Below are 18,758 nucleotides of genomic sequence, written 5' to 3' on the forward strand. Positions count from 1 at the left end.
CCCCTTCCACAGCTACACTAACGACTTTATTTAAAAAAACAAAACAAACCGGACTTTGTGAGAAAACAAGTATCATTATGAAAACTTCAATGGTAAAAATGAAGTATTTGCACACACACACGCATGCTCCCCTCAGGTCACCCAGCCACTAAACTAGGTAGTGCCCTGTGTCCCTGGCTGGACTCGGCACGACTGCTTTTTGGTCCTTTGCGCTGCCCTGCGTTGCCTGCAGTTTTCTTTGGATTTTCACATCCTGTAGAGGAATCTCCCACGCAGTGCGAACTAAGCTTTTGACCTTCGTATAATGATGCAGGGCTTGGTCTCACAGTCAAAAAAGGTGGTTTATGTTTCAAACTAGCTAGTTCTGACTCATACTGCTTGTAGAAATAAAATTCTTTCTTCCCAACTGCACAAGATCTGGCAGTAAAAAGATCTCTAATGTGATACCCACTTAGTTCAGCAGATGTGATCTCTCAGCAAACGGACATTCCTTTTTGCTTTTTAACACAAATGCTTCGCATGGGGAATACTCATAAATTGCCCATTTTACTTTGTCCTCTGCTGTGGGGCTCAATGAATGGGAGTTGTTGATCCCTTATTTCCAGCTGTTAGAGAACCAGCCATTCTTGGTGTTACTACATACAGCATATGAATTAGTACAGCTTTTCTCGGAAACTAAGAGAAAAATCAAACACTTCTTGTTTAAAGCTTTAACTTCTTGAGAGGAAGGCTGCCTAGGCAGGGAACAAAACCAGGCAGATAAGAGTGTTTACCAGCTTTAAAAGCCGCCTTCCATTTTAATGAAACAACAAAAAAAATTACTTTCATTTCCAAAGGAGGAAACAGTGTAATTCAGCTCTGAAACAGGACTAAAATGGCAAAGTGTCTGATGCTGATGATTCACTTAACTTACTTTATAATCAAAAAATGTTTCAGTTGGTTACCAAGGCTTCAGCCCATTCTGGGACAATAGGAAAATCCTACAGGTCAAATTTAACTGCTTGCTGTCTTTGCACATTCTCTTTATACTCAGCAGAGTCAAAACCAAAGCAAAAGAAGGTCCAGCTTTTGAATCAGAAGTTAATAGTTCTGTCCAAGGTGCAGACAGGGAACAGGGTTCTGCTCTTTCCTCAACCAGTTCAATACTGCCTTATTAAAAAATAAAAAATGACAGAATTAGTTGTTAATAGGAAAAAGTCTGATTATCAGGAATCAGGCTGAGTACAAAGACAGTCACCTCTTCAATATAAAACTATGTTTTAACTAGCATATACAAGCTATGTAATACCTTTGAAAATTTCCATGCTAAGTACATACAAAACCCTCCATTGTGCCTACACGTATTACAGCAGGACTCCTCCCCCAGTGCTCTCCCTTCAGATCAGAGAAGACTCACTGAGCTATGCTCAAACTTGTGGATAAACAGCCAGTCAGTTGAAATAACTGGTATTCTTCTATGCAAAACCAAATTCTCAGATTTTAGCTCTAGGAATCTAAGCTTTAAAAATCTCAGAATGCCCAAGCTAATCCAGTCATCACTTTTACAATAATTATAGAGAAAATGTTGTGATTATTAGCAGCAATAAAGAGGAAAACTTCAAAAGATTTTCTTTAGCACTGCATTTTAGAGATAATGTGCTTTACTTTAATATACAGTTAAAATGTCAAGGAAATCCGAAGTATGGAAGAGTTTAATTCAATACCAGCTCAACATATTTTGGCAATGTAAAATTCACTGCTGGTGTAACTGTTCAGCAGAACCATTATTACAGGAAAACATCTTTCATCTATTTATAAAAAGCCTGAGGTTGATTAAGAGATGCAACACTGCAAGGCTTCCTCAACTTTGTTCTTGTAGGTGAGTATCTATTATAAAAAGCATTCACTATAATAAAAACGACATGTTGAAATACCCTGCACTGCACAGTAAACTTGTAAGACTGGATACAGCACATTAGCCTTTCCAGTTGAAGTTGCAAAAGTGCTCAGCAGCTCACCTTACTCATTAACTATATGCTACATATACGAATGCACAGAAACAGGAAAGCGCCGTCGCATATTAAGAACAAATGCGCAGTAATAAACGAATACTCACAGACAGTAAAAACCACAATCAGCATATAGAATCAATTGGCTCGTAAGAATGGGGCTTAATTCCCACCAGCAGAACTTGGAGCAGTACAAGCACAAGTCAAAAAGCAGAGCTGCAGTATTTAAGTACCCTAATGAGAAGAACCAGATTCTCATGAAACACAGCAAGGAAAACAATCCAGGGAAAATTTTCAGCATGCACCATTTCTGGGCCTTCCAAGAAGGCCACCGAGTAATTTTTTGAAAGGTTGGATGATACAGTAATCAAATCTCTCTGATAGGACTATTTGCAGGGGGGAGATGAAAGAAAGTTGGGAAAGTATATTTTATATGAACACACCATTAAATTATTCACTTTACAGAAAAAAATGCTAGCAGCAATTTAAAAAACAAAAAGCCAAGAGGCTTTATTTCAAGAAAACCAATTAAGATCATATTATTTAAAAACTTTGTCAAACAAAGTCGTTACAAGTTAAGGTCTTCAAAAGAGTTTGGACAGGCAGTTTATCCATTTTCTGAACTTGTAGCTTAAAACCATGGGATTCTGCATATGTTTAACATCACGTACACATGTGTATAAATGGACACAGCTTTGCATTTTGTGTGTACACTTCAAAACAAAACACGCTTAACAAAATGTGGAGCTATACAGACTATACAATTTACACAGCTGGGTGTCATTCCAACCCCAAACACTACCATTTGCTAGAAAACAAACTTTTACTTTGTACAAGACTTTGACATGAATAAGTTTACACCCCTGGCTCAGGAGGCTGAAACTGAACAATAAGCTAAACAGTCAAAAGACTTTATTTCAACTTGTACAAAAGGCATTAAAAAACCTAAATGCTTTACCAAATATATTACATCATACAAGTCAGTGTGGTATACTTGATAAATCCAGCTTAACTTCATCCACTTTTAATGGCATATTTACTCGAAATGTAAAACTGACTACACTGGAAAACATTTCTTTTAAAATCAATTTCCAAGTACATTAATTACCTAAAAAATATAAATTGCTCTAGCCAAAAGAAAAATATATTTATTACGGAGTGAAATAAGGAGCTCTCATTCAGAAAAATGATCTGTGTTCTGTGTAAGCATCATGTGGCATTTAATCTGATTCTCTCAGCCAGGCATGGTACCCTAGGCAGTGTGAGAGGCATTTTTCTGTCTGCTTGGCAGATGGATTCCTTTTTAGGATGGGTAAATTGTTAGCTGCTCAAAACAAAGTTTAATTTCACAATTGGTGATTTAGCTAGAGATGTCAAAACACATGGGGGAACTGCCAACAAGGAAATACATCCCATCTATTGAAGCTCTTTTTGGCCTCATCATGATAATATCAGACACAGAGTAAGGCATGTAGATCACAGCAATTACAAGTCACTCACAATCCCTCTGTGATGGGAAAAGCATTTCACCCTCCTCTCTGTATTACCTGACACAATTTTTTTCACATGGCTTTTGTTACACATCACACAGAGGTGTGCACCGGTGTGGCTGAATGGGAAGGAGATGAACCTCTGTCAGAGGAGGAAGAAATGGAGCGTGTAGCAGCTTCCCGCTGCAAATCTTCAACCTTCTTCTGAAGCTCTGTCCGGATGGCGAGGAGCTCTTTAAGATTTTGATGGATTGGAACCTGCCAGGTGAAGAAAGAAAAGGCTTACTTTGACTCTCATAGTGAGTTATCTTCTCAAGCAACGCTTCCACTGTTTCCTTCAGTAACACAATGAATCCAACACCTATGCATTTCAGCATATCGATATTTAGGGACAGTGTTTCTTTAGTCATTCGAAATGAAACATTTCAGCAAACTGTCCCTTTCTAACACCACAGGTGGCAGGAAACCTATTCAAAAGACTGTTTGCAAATGGTCTTGATGGGATACCAAACATACTCCAATAAACGTATCCCTATACCTTACCAATACCACTTGCGGTTGAACTTAAAATGCCTTTTCCAGTAACTATTTCCCCTGCCTGTTGGGACAGAACTCATTTTGTAGAGAGAGCAGAGTTCACAAAGCTGCCTCCATATGGAGCATCTTGTTACTCTTCTAACCAGGCATCTTTCCAAGAGTCTGACCCCTTCCAGCTTGTCAGTGAGAAAAGTGCAGCAGCCAAGTGAATTGTGCTTGTGGTGGACCTCCCGGAGTCACACTCTGATAAACCTTTCGTAGAAATGGATCAGGTTTCTGCCTCTACTTCTGACAGTGCCCAGAAAACACCAGAGATGCACCACTCTGCATCAGACTTCTAGGCATTTTTCACGCTCATCTGGAACATTCAACTATATCATATGCAAAGGAAGATGCAAGCCACACTGTTTTTTGCAGCTGGGTGTGTTATCTCAGGCAAGCACAAAGAGACCTCCCCTTCTTCCAAATGCCACAGAAAGGCCAAAAAAGTTTGACTGTAAATTGCTTTTCATTTCTTTTATCCTGTATAAACTGTAATGGTTTACAGCTTTTGGAAAGAGAAAGATGAGAAAATAATTTAATTGGGCTGGCGAGACAATCATGGGGAACGGCAGCAATGGGAAACCTGTGGATTGCTAGACATTGTAAGTAATTTATACCCTGGGATTCTGGAATGCCAGGCTCCAGGGAACTGCATTCACCCACGATCGCTTCCTACTGCTTCAAAGTGATTACAGGGCTGGGATGCACACCTGAGCATGAAATTCTCTGACGGTGCTATGTGAAGAAGATATCAAAACCCAGAAAGGGTTTCTTTTCTTGCCATCAACACACAACTCAGACACAATTTATGTTTTTGTGAATTCAGGCTTTTTAAAGAAAGTTCATCAAAAATCCATGCATTTGATTTTGACATTTTCAAAATCTAACACTCATGTTTCTGAAACAGGAAAATACCATTGCATTTCTAACTTAAAAAAATAAAACAGCATCAAACAGTCTGGTTTAGGTCAACATCTTTTTGGCCATATGCTTTCTTCTTGTTCGTGGATTAGCCCATGAACCGAAATGTCAGTGTATTCACAAAGCGCTGCTTCCAGTACCCTGGGAGTCATCAATTCATCCAGCATGCCACCTACAGCAATTTTAAAGCACCACTTTTTGAGTCTTCAGCAGAACAATCGCTGCACACCACCAAGCTCCCAACGACCTCAGAGTTCTGCCTTTGCTATGCAATGAATTCGTTCTTGTCTTACAGTCTTCTCATGCATCCACCACACAAATTCTTTAGCCAGAGAGGGCACAAGTCTACAGACAGCAGCCTCCTCACTAATCAAACACAAAACACCCTCCAGAAAGCCAATCTCATTTTTCTGAGGTAGTCTACAGAAAATGTGTACACCTAAAAACATAGCAAACCTGAGTCTGGTGATGAAGTTTCTCCAAGATGCTGTACTACCCACTACGGAAAATTCAAATTTCACTGAAGACCAAGATTTTCTGGAATTAGCACTCCCCTTCTCTTTTTTTTTTTTTCCTCCTTTCCTCAAGTAAAAGATCCCTTCCTCATACACTCCCACTTCAGATTTCTTCTTTATGAAGACATCTTCCTGAAACACTTAGGTCTGTAACAGAGTGATCTACCATTGGTATCATTAGTCATGCAAGCCCTGGGTCACGGGAGATTTGTACACCTGATTTCTGCATAGCTTAATCATGATTCAGCATAACAGGCTGATTTCTCTTAGACACCTTTCACACGGGCATTAGCTGGTGTGTTCCACTGCACAACGCTCAAACACTCATAAAAAGCAGTTCCATGGAACTGGTTTTTGGGGAACCCACTACAAATCCTTTCAGAATACACTACACAAAAGCTGCTGCAGAACTTGGCACGCTGTGTAAAATGCTTCAAGGAGGAAAAGCGTGGCTGCACTTCTCAATCCTTCTTCTGCATTCCCCCAGAACCTAATTCAACAAGACACATGCTCAAACTTGGACACAAGTGCTGTTCTCCCCATGTGTTCATCTCAAAGAACAGGACTGTCTTTAAATAAATTAGCTAAATAACAATAATGACATTTTAAAAGTCTGTGTATATTCAAGTCACACAAACAACTCTTCAGCATTAAGGTTGCAAAATTACGCCCTCAAAAAGTTAGGAGGTGTCAGAATGAAGATTACTTCTCCAAACTCAATTCAGCCTTCCTGTACATCTGTATAGAATTGCTGGTTAACTAAACATTAAAATACTAGCTCCCCCCTGTACTGCTCATTTGTTCAGTGCACGGTTTGATGCTACTCAATTAGTGAGCAGTTATTCAATATTTAGTCTTCTTTGCAGCATCTGACCTCATCCATTATTTATTCTTCTGAACTTAAAATGTTTAGGTTTCCTTTACTTTCCTTTCATGTCAAGAAACAAATTTATTTCTGCCAGCACCCTAGTGAGGTATGGGAGTACTAACACTCCACTTTTACAGACAAGGATCTGAACCAAGCACCTCCTAAGTTTGCATACCTTGGATCTCAAACTGGTTTAACAGAGAACTTAGGAATTCTGCAGTTTGGCCTTGAGGGTATCAAGCAGGATAAGCAGTAAATAAGGAGCACACACGTGGTGACCATTCTGCTCCAGGTATCTCCCTTACAACAGAGGAATCCTGTGGGGACAACTTTTTCTCTGTCTGCATGCATGCCCCCTCCAGCCTGCTTTTCCAGATTATAATCCATGGGTTGAACGGAAAGCAAAGACCTCCAACACTTGGAGCATTATTCACTCCTCGTTCCTATTCCCACTTCGTCACAACTCTCTCATAGACTCTGTATCAAATCCACCTCGCAGTCCTTTCACTCTCACTTATTCTCAGTCCTTGAGAATTCACTGAGACTGTTCCAGCCTGAGACCTCCAAATTGGATGAATTTCTTCCAGGATATGAGCAGGCACATCTCTGAAACATAATCGCTCTTACTAAAACCTCACGTTTGCTCTAGAGATGGAACATTTACAGAAAAACAGCCCCTCACCCCAACAAAAGAAGTCTACAATATCAATATTTTCATCATTTTTCTTAGTCACATTCTCATAAGCAACTGAGCCTTCTTGGACGAAGTTTTACAAAACAATTCAGTCAGACACACATACTTGGTGACTCAATACAATTCATTAGCATCCGGAAAAGCTGTAAGCAAGGCAGAGTAAGGTCTTATAATGGGGGGGGAAAAAAAAAAGGGTCACCTTTAAAATGTAGCCATCTTTTAATAAGTGCATGTTAGATGTAAACACTGCAAGACAATTCTACATAAATATCATCATGCCATTTCATATGGTAGTGTAAACATGAATGCTTTTCTAATGTCAAGTCTTTCCCAGGAAAAGATACTTGTTGCGTGCCATTTAACACAGCTTCGCGTAGATGCGCATTGATGTAAAACAATAAAATTCCAAAAATAGATTTCACATACTAAACTTCCAATACATACTTTAATTTCATGAAATAACATGTCAAACTCAGTCTAGAGAAATTTTTAGCACTTTCAGAGTATTTTCAAGCAGCTGACAATAACTGATTTATTAATGATAAAGGTGCATGTTAGAATTACATACTCATGGGCTAAGAAAAAGGTGGTATAGGCAGCTGAAAGAATATTATAGAAGTTCTTATACAAAGAAAGCAGCAAGGCATAAGGAGCTGTATTTTCCCAGATGTCTTAAATTCTTCTACTGTAACTTGCCTTTTTTGAGAAAAGCAGCAAATTTAAATGTGGAAAAAATGAAAAGACAGACAATGGTGCTAGAGGGAAAAAGGGGGAAAATGCCCAAAACAAAGCCTTAATCTCAAGTCAAGTGTATTTTTTTTTTTTTTTTTTTATGAGACTGTTAAGAGAACCAAACTGAACTGGAATCATGCAGCTTCCTACTATCTTGGAAGGAGGAGAGGAGAAAGAGTAAGAGGACGAAACATCTTCAAATTAATTCCTTCACAAAACCCATGAAAATAATGCAAGAAGTTTATTTCATTTCCACATTTCCTAAAGACCTGTTGCTGCCAGTGCTTCCTCACACAATCCTGTGCAAATTCTTACAGATAACTATCTCCATTTTTGTCACTTCACACACCATTATATTTCAGCATGCAACTCCTCTCTCAAACAAAGCCTTCTTCAGAAAAGAATGGGTCCAACAACCTGCACAATGACACCTGTAATGGCTTACTGTGAACGAGGTTCTCCTTTACTTTGCCACTGTTTAGAATAAAAGGAGGTGGAAGAGTGACAGATTCTGTAAGGAACAAGAAGTTTGGAGAAGATCGTTTATTAAAAGATCTTGTTACCACCTTAACCCTAGAAGTGTATACTTGCACAGCACAAGTAGCGTCTCCACGGCAAGCTTTTATTACAGTCTTGTTAAGAAATCATATAATTGATTTGACTGAGATGAATTTGTTGGGAGTCTGACAGCACATGTAGTGTTTTCTACTCTCTCATCCCACCTCTCAAATTAGGAGTGGAAGCTCAAAAGATGACTCTGGCCCCACCACCCAGTCGCATTTGAGTTATTTTTTGCTGCTCTACTCCACTGTATCAATACCAGATTTTCAGAAGAGCGTGCATCCTTTCTCTTGTAACACCACCTTCCCAGTGTGTTGCCGCAGTAACGCTGCTAGGCAACACCCAGCCACTACAGCCAGGTCCCCATCATTTCTGCCCATACTCCAGGGAAAAGCAAAGACCTACTTTTGCTGCACAAGAGGAGCCTACACAGATGAAACCTCACCCAGCAGCGCACCTGCGGTTTTGCTGGGCTGGAAAACTGGCTGGGCCATTGCTCATTAGGTCTTCAGGATGTTTTTCACGTGTTATTTAAACTATTACCTCAATGTGCTGAAAACCAGTAAATTTTTTTTCCGTTATTTAATAAAATATTCCAGTAAAAAATAAAGTAGAAACATAAAGGTGAATATACCACATTTCAACAGATTTTGGTGGGTTAACCTCATCGAAAGATTCTGTCATTTGACTATTTATAAGAAATAAAATTAAATTTCTCTAACCACATAGAATTTACTAAAATCAGATTAGAAGTAATTCAATCCAAAACAAAATTGGCATTTACATCTTATATAGCTAGCAATACAATCCAAGCAGGGACAAGAGTAAGGAGTTGGCCAGCAGGACAAAGTAGTGGGGATAAGGGCCTGGATCCTTGGGAAGTCTGACCTTGCTCCAGGCATTAACCAAAAAGCTGGCGAAGAATTTACCTGCAACATCTAGAGAAGATTTTTCAGTGGGTTTTTTTTTTCTTCCCCTTTTAATTGCTATGGTAATATTGACTCAGAAACTAAGAAGAATATGACTGAGACTGCATGTTGTTCCCCTCCCTAACTCATAAGCAACTTTTTCCAGCCACTTACCCAAACCCTGTGTCCCCAGTCCTTTTACCCATCCTGAGCAACACCCTTAGCACTAAATATAAGCTTTAAAGACTTATCCCAGTTGTCCATGATTCTAGCATCTTTTTGTTTGATTTTAAGCTCTCACCAAGTTTTGCAGTCCTTTCCCATTCAAATCCCTATTTTTATTCCATTACCCCTCTCTCACCAAATTATCTTAAGGAACTAATTTTTTTGTAAATAAATTAAAAAAAAATCAACTCATCAGGCAATTTTATTTAGCAAAGTTTTTAGGTTTCTCTAGCCTTTTAACAATTCACATTTTTGCACATTTCAACATTCTTTTAAGTTTCCAGTCCAACTTTTCTGCATCAAGCCATGATTAAACTTAGGACCTGATCCCCCTCCTCATACAATCTATTCACCTATATCTACCTTCTACTTTTGCACTTCTTTCCTGCTACTTGCTGCTTCTCCCTTCCCTTCCTTATCTATGATATTGCCGGTTGCCCCATCTCTCCAGACAGTTTCTTCTCTCTGGTGTGAGCAGTCTCTTTCCGCTATAAGACTTGATAGGATTCTCCCACTGCTAGTGATACTTGCGATACTTGAAACCCTGCACCCAACCAGTAAAAACCAGCAAAACGGTGCAAAATTGAGTGAGTCATGTAGCATTCTTCACTCAGAGAGAACTGCTTGTAGGTTCCTGCAAATTAACCAGTTAAAATGGGTAGGGTTTTATTCTCCTGATTAGCCAGCTTTGCTGCTAATTTAATTCAAAAGCAGATACTTTTCCTACACTTTAAAGATAAGGTACCTACTGCCTATAATGAGCTGAAAAGTACTTAGAACACTGCTAAAGAAACATTCTTTATTGCTCAAAATATCATTGACATGAAACCATTTTTTAAACTGAATTATCCACATGCACATTGAAAGCAGAACCTGGTGTACTGTAACTCTCAGAACACTCCACAGTTATAATAAATTATTCCTGCTGGGTAAGGACTTGAGGAAAGATAAAGCTGGGTTTTTTAATTATACCCCCACTACAATTATGCTATACAATATACATACTATAACACATTAAAAACATCTAGACGTAAGACAGCTTCATTTCCTAAAAAATTCAAACCTTCCTCTTCACAGAATTACTACAGTTCACTTTCAGTATTGATTTTCAGGTTTTCATTCCCAAGTAATCCTTCAGGATTCTGGAGTGCTTTTGGATAGCAAAATTTGTCAACACAAGGATAGGTTTAAAAGAAATTATAATAGCTACTCACTTATAGTACCGCCAAGGCTTAATTGGATGGATATCTACTGTGTATTACTGTACTAGCTCAAGGACAGTCATTCACATGAAAATTGTTCAACAGTGAATGCATTTTGTCTTGTTCAGCGAGTATACTTTATCTATTTTAGCAACAGGGAAGAAAGGCTGCAGAGGAAAATGGTTATTTTAAATTCATTGCTTGACTTAAGACTGTCGGTTTTTCAAAAACCTACTCTGTGCATTGGAAAGACAACAATATCTTGCACTTGAGCTTTTTGTTCCTCTTCATGAAGAGCTGGAACTCTGACAGACTTGCTTTTAAAACCTAGTTAACAGTACACTCACAGAAAAAGGCGATCTCAAATGATGAAAACAGCGGTTTTCAATAATAATCAATATTTCCACACTTGTAGAGCTATGCTCCTGGGAAGCCAAGCAAAACCCCCTGGCCTTCTGGAAAAGCAATGACTAGCAAACAGAAATTATGAAACCTACCATGTGGGAACTGGAACAGAGCTTTGCAAACAACTGCCTAGATCTCCAGACTCAGGAAACTCTACACACTACAAGCTGATGACATCGCTTGTTAAAACCTACAACCCATTTAGATTTAGACATCTGATAGATTAGATTGAGTGCTTGCTCTTCAAAATACGTTAGAAACTCACAAAAATGAAGATTATTTGTACAGTACTAACTTCTCCCTTTCCGTGCATGTTCTGATGCTGTGCTCATTGCAGGATACCAATTTTTCTTTTTCTTAAATAACTACAGACTCTTTCAGCACACAGGATAAGCAGCTAGCCTTTATTTTATTCCATATCAACTCAGTGCTGGGAGTTTTATCTGCAGATGTAAGTTACTTGCAGTAAATCAGACTCTGGAAATCTAGACTTAGACACCCAGATGGAGAGAAACTATCAGGTACTGTAAGAAACTTGCCTTGTCTCACAAGAAACTCTGCAGTAAATGCAGGGATGAAATCTCCTTAGCTAGGGCAACACTCCGCTACCTAACTGTCCTGGTTCCGGCTGGGATAGAGTTAATTTTCTTCCTAGTAGCAGGCATAGTGCTGTGTTTTGGATTTAGGATGAGAATAACGCTGATAACACACTGATGTTTTACATGTTGCTAAGTAGTGCTCATGCTAGTCAAGGACTTTGCAGCTTCCCATGCTCTGCCAGGTGCACGAGAAGCTGGGAGGGGGCACAGCCAGAATAGTTGATCCAAACTGCCCAAAGGGCTATTCCATACCATATGGCGTCATGCTCCGTATAGAAACTGGGGGGAGTTGGCCAGGGGGCAGCGATCGCTGCTCAGGAACGGGCTGGGTATCGGTCAGCAGGTGGTGAGCAATTGCATTGTGCATCACTTGTTTTGTATATTACTATTACTATTATTATTATATTATTATTATTATCATTACTATTTTACTTTATTTCAATTATTCAACTGTTCTTCTCTCAACCCAGGAGTTTTCTCACTCTTACTTCTCCGATTCTCTCCCCATCCCACCGGGGCAGGGGGAGTGAGTGAGTGGCTGCGTGGTGCTTGGTTACTCGCTGGGGTTAAACCACAACACTAACCCACAAGGCGGTTCCTTCTCCTGACATCTTCTGCCTCATTCTTTCATGCAAAAAGATGGACTCAAGACCATGGATCGCGGACCAGCAATGCCAAACATTTCCAGAGCCATACAACGGCTTTGTCCTGCCACAAAATGGTGTTAAATCATACGTATGAACTTTGAAAATATTACAACCAATGTCAACATGCTCAGAGAGGAAAATGTTGGGCAACTTGACTGAAGGCAGGTATAAATAATATGAACACCCCATGTGCCAGACAGTAAGTCCTATCCTGTTATGTACAGGATAAAGCATCTCAATAATTATGTTTTCCAGTTTATTCTCAACAATTTTTCCAGTAACGCTTAGCATCTTATTTGTTCTTTTAAATATGCAGTATTTTGTGTTTATTGACACTGAAGCTTACCTGACATTTAATCGCTCAACTGTTCAACACATCAAATCCTTCTACAGTTCTATACACAGCATAAAAAAAGAAGCAGCAATCGTGGTAACCTATTTATATGCTTTTCAGATCATTTCTGTATAGACTATGAACAGACTTTCCTTGCCTCTTCATGGAAGCTCTGAAGACTGCCTTCAGCAGATGATCCCATTCCAGTAGCTGAATGGAACTTCTAGGTTATAGATGGTGCTAGCCTTATATTCTGGATGAAAGTCCACACACACAAAGAAAAGAATGAATTGGAAAAACTTATAGGGGTTCCTATGATATTATCTCTAGCACAGTGGCCAAACTGCCAGAACAGAGCTTGAAGAAAAATTAGCAGGCATAGAAAAATTTAAACAAACAAACAAACAAACAAACAATTAAACAAAAGAAGTTTAAGCCCTGCACTCCAAGGGTTAAAATGTCATTTCTCAGAAGGCATAAAAACAACTAAACATATCCTAATGGACTATGTAAATTTTGTGACTAAAATACATTCTTTTCCTTGCCTCTCACACACGAAGGCACAGCCTGGATTGAAAGGACCAGAACTTTTACTCATGCTCTGCATGTATGAATGATAAAGAGTATATTAGTTCAGAAATACTGCCCCTGCAGAAGTCATATTCAGGAAAATAATTTGTTGTGCTCTCCCCACCTTCTAGAGTTGCCCAAGCAGATAACTAACTGACATCTGGCACCCAGAACTCCTCAAACCAGTGTAAAGCAGAGGTCTGAATGACTACATAGGGAAGGAAAGAGAAATAGATGATATCAACTGAAAATATTCAAAAGCATCATACAATCTTATCTACTGCAGACAGATACTGGACTTACTACTAGTGAGTCCAGTAGCAGGTATCCACAGAGCACACACTTCTGTATGAAAGAGCTCATCTTCCACACGTCACATACAAATACACATTTCTCCAAGCCAAGGAAAGGGCAAATCTGGAAAAAAACCCTCTTCTCAATCAATGAACTCAAATAAGATAGGACTAAAACCTATCTAATTTTCTTGGGACAAGAAGTCAATAATGATGTAACACCTCCAAACTGAAACCAAGGAATATTTTATTTCACTTAAGAATTAGAATGACCTTGTTGAAGCACAGTTTAGCACAAAGGGAATCTACAAGAGATGTCCACACTTAACCTAGAATTTTCCATGTTGTTAATTTCTCAGGCACTTGAGCTTTGAACCCTATGGAAGGAGACTGTGTGTCACCTAATTGCACAGCATCTATTGCAATACAGAGGTAATCCTAAAATGAGGTTCTTGATGCAAATAAACACCATCAAAACCACCCATTCAGTCTTTCACAAAACTTAGATAGAACTGAAGATATATCATTATAAGCAATCTTTTCTTTACAGAACATAAGAATAACTCTGAACTCTGTATGTCCTAGTGCAATGACAACTATGATCAGACCTTGCTATACTTAGAGATCTGATGAGACACAGATATTTGAAGACAGAGTACAACAAAGCAAAAATAAATGCTTATATCCAGTTAGTATTCAGTAATTTTCAAATTAAGAAAATTAAAGGTGATGTATGCTCATTTCCAATAGAAAGGTCAATGAAGTGCAATGATTAACTTCTCTCAGTCCATTTAAAAATTCAAGCCTCTCTCACTAATAAAGCTGAAATTAGAAAACCTAAAATATTGCCTCAAACAAAAAACTGCCCTTTTGCTCTTGCGAGTTTCCTCTCCCATAATATAAAGATGGTTGATAATGGGTATCAAACATCCATTCTGACTACATTAAAGGACTTCATCTTCCCTTAAACTCATGTAATTAGGCATTTCTCCTTTTTGGTGAGCTCCTAGAAAACAATATTTTCTAGTTCCCTAAAGAAGTTTTTGCAGCTGATAAAGCAGTAGGTGAGGTTGCCTTGAATTGCTGTTCATCAGAGAGCTCTTCATTAACATTAAATGTTTACCTTTCTCTTATTCCAGTGGAAAAACAAAAGAACCACATTAAAAGTTATTCAACAAAAACACCTCTTCTCAGTAGGCGGAGATGCCCATTCTTTTAATAAGTCCACTGATTGTTTAAGAAATCTTTTCACTGAAGGTAAGTGAAGACCTGCTGGGCATCGCAATCGTGATTGTCTTTTTTGCTGTTACTGAATGGGTCTGAATGTTACTGAATCAGCTAACAGGGTGTGAAACTAGGCAATGCAAATACAGAAGAAAGCAAACTCAGTATGTTGTGATTACAATTCACTTGTTTGCATGAGTTTCTGCTTTCATAATTAGATTGGAGAACACAATTCTGCAACAAAAAACTGTAATTTCTGCAGCAAATTTATCCAAGTAGATGTGAAACACTTCCGAATATTTATCACGCAGTATCACATAAATTCAGGCCAGAGACAAGAGGAAAGGCATGATGTATCTTCACAAGACAAAGCTGATGTGGTAGATTGAAAAAGTCAAAACAGTTGTATTAGTTCTTCAAGAAAAGAAGGTGGTAGTAAAGTTAAGGCAGTTGCCAGGATCATCAAATTTTGTTACCTTCAGCCTGCTGATTTGAGGGACCTGTTCTCAAAGACCAACGAAGATCTATGATTCACATGTGCTAGAGTGCCTGAGTGCTCTCCAACAGAAGTGGGCAGAGCACTCTCCAACAGAGAGGCAGTGAGCAGAGCTTGCCACTAAGTATATGACAGTTCTGGTATTTTCTCATTACGTCATCTCTTCCCCACCCTCATCTCTTTTGGACCGGGACCAGCTTTCACGTGCGTGTACAAAGCCTGCTCGCCTTCAGGGCCTATAGATCTCAATTAAGTACAAGTAATAAACTGACACTGCTGCAGGTCAATTATCCTAAAACGTGCATAAACCACGCAAATGTTTTCCAGCAAATAGGCTAAGGGAAACATGATACTTTGCTAAAAAGCAGTCGACAATTTTACTTTAAAACCATAAAGATTAAAATACACCATCTTTCAAGTTTTAACACATGCTAACACCTAACAGGTACCTAACAGTCATAGGATTACATCAACCAAAATAGAACAAGTAAGGGAAACAAGGCAGCTCAGAGGCAACATCTCAGTGAGAAAGCAAGCAATCCAGACTTTTCCAGGACCTTAAAAGGTATTTCTCAGATGCCTGGACTTCTACCAGCGCACTGTCCTTGAAACTTACCTTGCAACACCATCTTTTACAACAGCCTCTGACTTGTGGGTGTCTAATAAATTTGAAACTCATGTCTCATTCTAACTGCTAAAAGATGAAAGCAGCTTTCGAGCAGTCACTTAATACAGATAATTTATCATAATATGCTTGGGGGTACCTTGGAATGTTACCTTAATAAAGATGGTGTAGCACCCTCAGATATATTATGGTTGTGACACAAACTGAATGTTCTTTCTTCAGAGTTCTAAGCATGAGAGCATATGGAGTATTAGTCTGACAAGATTTAGAGATTTATCTGAATAGCAGACATTACAATAAGAACAAATACTGGATGAATCAAGGAGCATGTATAGGGAGTTTTTAATCTTTAGCATGCCAGCTTGAAACCATAAAGGTCAATTGAAAACAAGCATCTATGTGATGCTAAGTTTAGAGAGCCTACAAAATGAGTCGGTACGTAGTCCAATTCTTTCAGAAACTGCTGCTATATTTTATATCATTGTTGGTAAAGGGCAAAACATGATTAAAACAAAGATACACTAAACTCTACAAGAAGGTTAAGCAATACAAGTATTAAGAAGTGTAACGAAGTATTAGAGAAGTGTTATAACAGTGATTTTCTGACAAAAAAGACTGTTAATCTGTTACCTTTCACAAGCCAATAAAGTGATACTGTAACTCCCTATTCTATGCGTGACTTTAATGAAAACATCATTTTACCAAGTTTGAACACATCCCACATCTTCTGTGAGAAAATCACCTTTTCCCTATCAGCTGAAATACATGCAACACATGAGCACTTTTGAAATTAAATGCTGCATTTGACACTATGAAAAATAACAACTTCTTTTTAATCTCTGTGCTCTTCACTAAAACACAAAAGTCACGTGAAAGCTCATACCTGAGGCCGCATCCTTGGGTTCCATCTGACATAGTAGTTCACCCATAGTTCCAAATGGTTCAGACTGGCAACAGGATACAGGACATGGTTTTCATAGTTTACGTAGAAAGGATTTGTGAACTCATCTAACTGGCTGTTTATATAGGACCACAGCGATGTAGTCTTTGTGCTTACCTCCTGATTGAAAAAAAAAAAATTAATTATATGGATTGCAAAACCTTAAAATATGAGGTTAATATCTACATATCAGTAATTTTTTCTGTGAAATTTACCTTATCTACTAGAAAATTGCAAGCACTCTGAGAACACTTCCAGTAGCTGATCATTAAACAGCCTTACAACTTTAGTAAAACATTTGAACACTTATTCTGGTCCAAGGCTAACCGCGAAAGGAGATTCAGGCACATTATTTTCAGAGACACTAAGGTCTAGTTGAGCAAAAGAAAGCTCTACTGCTCGTAATTTACAGCAACGTTTACAGCTACTACATATATATATATATATATGGTTATACACTGACCAACTAAAAAGAAAAGATTAAATTAGCTTTGAAAAGAAAATCAGTGAAGAGATACGTAGTTTGGAAGATCCAAAACAGCATCTGTGAAAAATAATTATTCAATTCTCCCACTCACACTATTTGCTCCTATCAATTGATATTATGCTTTAAAATACCTATTTTATCTTTATTTGCACTTCTGAAAGTTGTATTATTCTAAAGGTAATCAGCATAATCATGGTTAGATCAAAGATTGGAAATCTGAACTTATATCAGATTCATTTCACAATTTTACACGCTTTCAGTGTTGTAAAGCATGTGTTTCTACTACCGCTGTGTCTTAAATTGCATTTCTTTATTGAGAATTGCATCTGACTATTCATTTATGAAAGCAAGCTGTCTAGAAACCCTGCATTTGCTGAGAGCATGTTATTCAGCTCCATCTTGTGGTATTTACATGCAACTTTTTCCCTACAGAAGCAGCAGAGACAAACAAAAAAAAAAAAATAGCAAAGCTAAATATGGCAAGGAATTGTTACTTGCTTTAAAGAATATGAAGTATTAAAAACAACAAAGCCAAAAGTAAGCAAAAGCATACTTGGAATATTAACAAACTTTTAACATTTTTTTTCCAAACTTGAAGTATTTCATTGGGTCCTAACTTCATTGAATTAGATATTTTAAATTTCTGTAGTGTTCAACCCTAAGTTCCATCTAATTATGTCCTAAAGTGACCTGCAAAGTCATCCATACGAGTTCCTTTGGAAACAGTGAAAGAAATGCTAACATAATTTTATAATGATTATTTAAAATTGTCTGTGTTGGCTAGAAATATCTGAAAGAGGACTTTCTAAAACCCTCAAACCCCTGAAGAGATAATAACCAAAGAAAAATAAGTGCCACCTCATTTAATAGCAGGGCATTCAGTATATATTTCTCATACCATGAAATTTCATGTCCACGTTGTCTTTTAAGACTATGTGACAAATGTATCCAAAAACACAGCCCAGATATTCTTAGGTCTTGTATTCTACGCATTTTCATATAAAATCAACAAATTAAGAATGTGTATCACACTAATTATTTACCTCTTTTACTCTCTCTTTTTCACAGTTGCATAAGAAAGTCCCAAAGAGACAACTGTAAAGGTGATCCAGAATGGTAATCAAAAATAACTCATTGAATTCAAAGGCTGCAGGAAACTGAAAAAAAAAAATTGTAAAATTACTTTAAACTTTATTTTAAGCAGTGTAGAAAGGAAGAAACTCAGACATAAGAAACAAGCAAACAGTATTCTGTTCTAATCCACCCCAAACTCTATTCAACGTATGCTTTATTTCTCCTGTTACAGGACAATAAATCATTCAGGGGGTGGACGACCCAAAAACCAATAATGACATTTAAGAGTTTTATTTCCTATTCTAACATGCAATGAATTGGATAATAAAGACTACTGCGTGAACAATGTGTTTAACATATACTGAAAACATTTCTTTCACT

At 38.0% G+C, this 18,758-nt stretch overlaps 1 protein-coding gene across 3 annotated transcripts in view; it reads right to left on the reverse strand.

Moving 5' to 3' along the window:
* MTMR1 (myotubularin related protein 1) overlaps nucleotides 1-18,758 on the reverse strand; it is an 80,090-nt gene that overhangs the window by 41,049 nt on the left and 20,283 nt on the right. For 2 of the 3 annotated variants that reach the window (XM_075720534.1, XM_075720532.1), the window contains 3 exons: nucleotides 18,347-18,460; nucleotides 16,760-16,936; nucleotides 2,577-3,736 (listed from right to left, as the gene is read on the reverse strand). In XM_075720534.1, coding sequence (XP_075576649.1) covers nucleotides 3,572-3,736; nucleotides 16,760-16,936; nucleotides 18,347-18,460 — 456 coding nt within the window. In that variant the 3' untranslated portion in view covers nucleotides 2,577-3,571. Of the gene's footprint in view, nucleotides 1-2,576; nucleotides 3,737-16,759; nucleotides 16,937-18,346; nucleotides 18,461-18,758 lie in introns of those variants that run through there. The other variant, XM_075720533.1, reaches the window with a different exon arrangement.

This window comes from Pelecanus crispus, chromosome 13 (genome assembly GCF_030463565.1).
Source record: "Pelecanus crispus isolate bPelCri1 chromosome 13, bPelCri1.pri, whole genome shotgun sequence".
Lineage (NCBI taxonomy): Eukaryota > Metazoa > Chordata > Aves > Pelecaniformes > Pelecanidae > Pelecanus > Pelecanus crispus.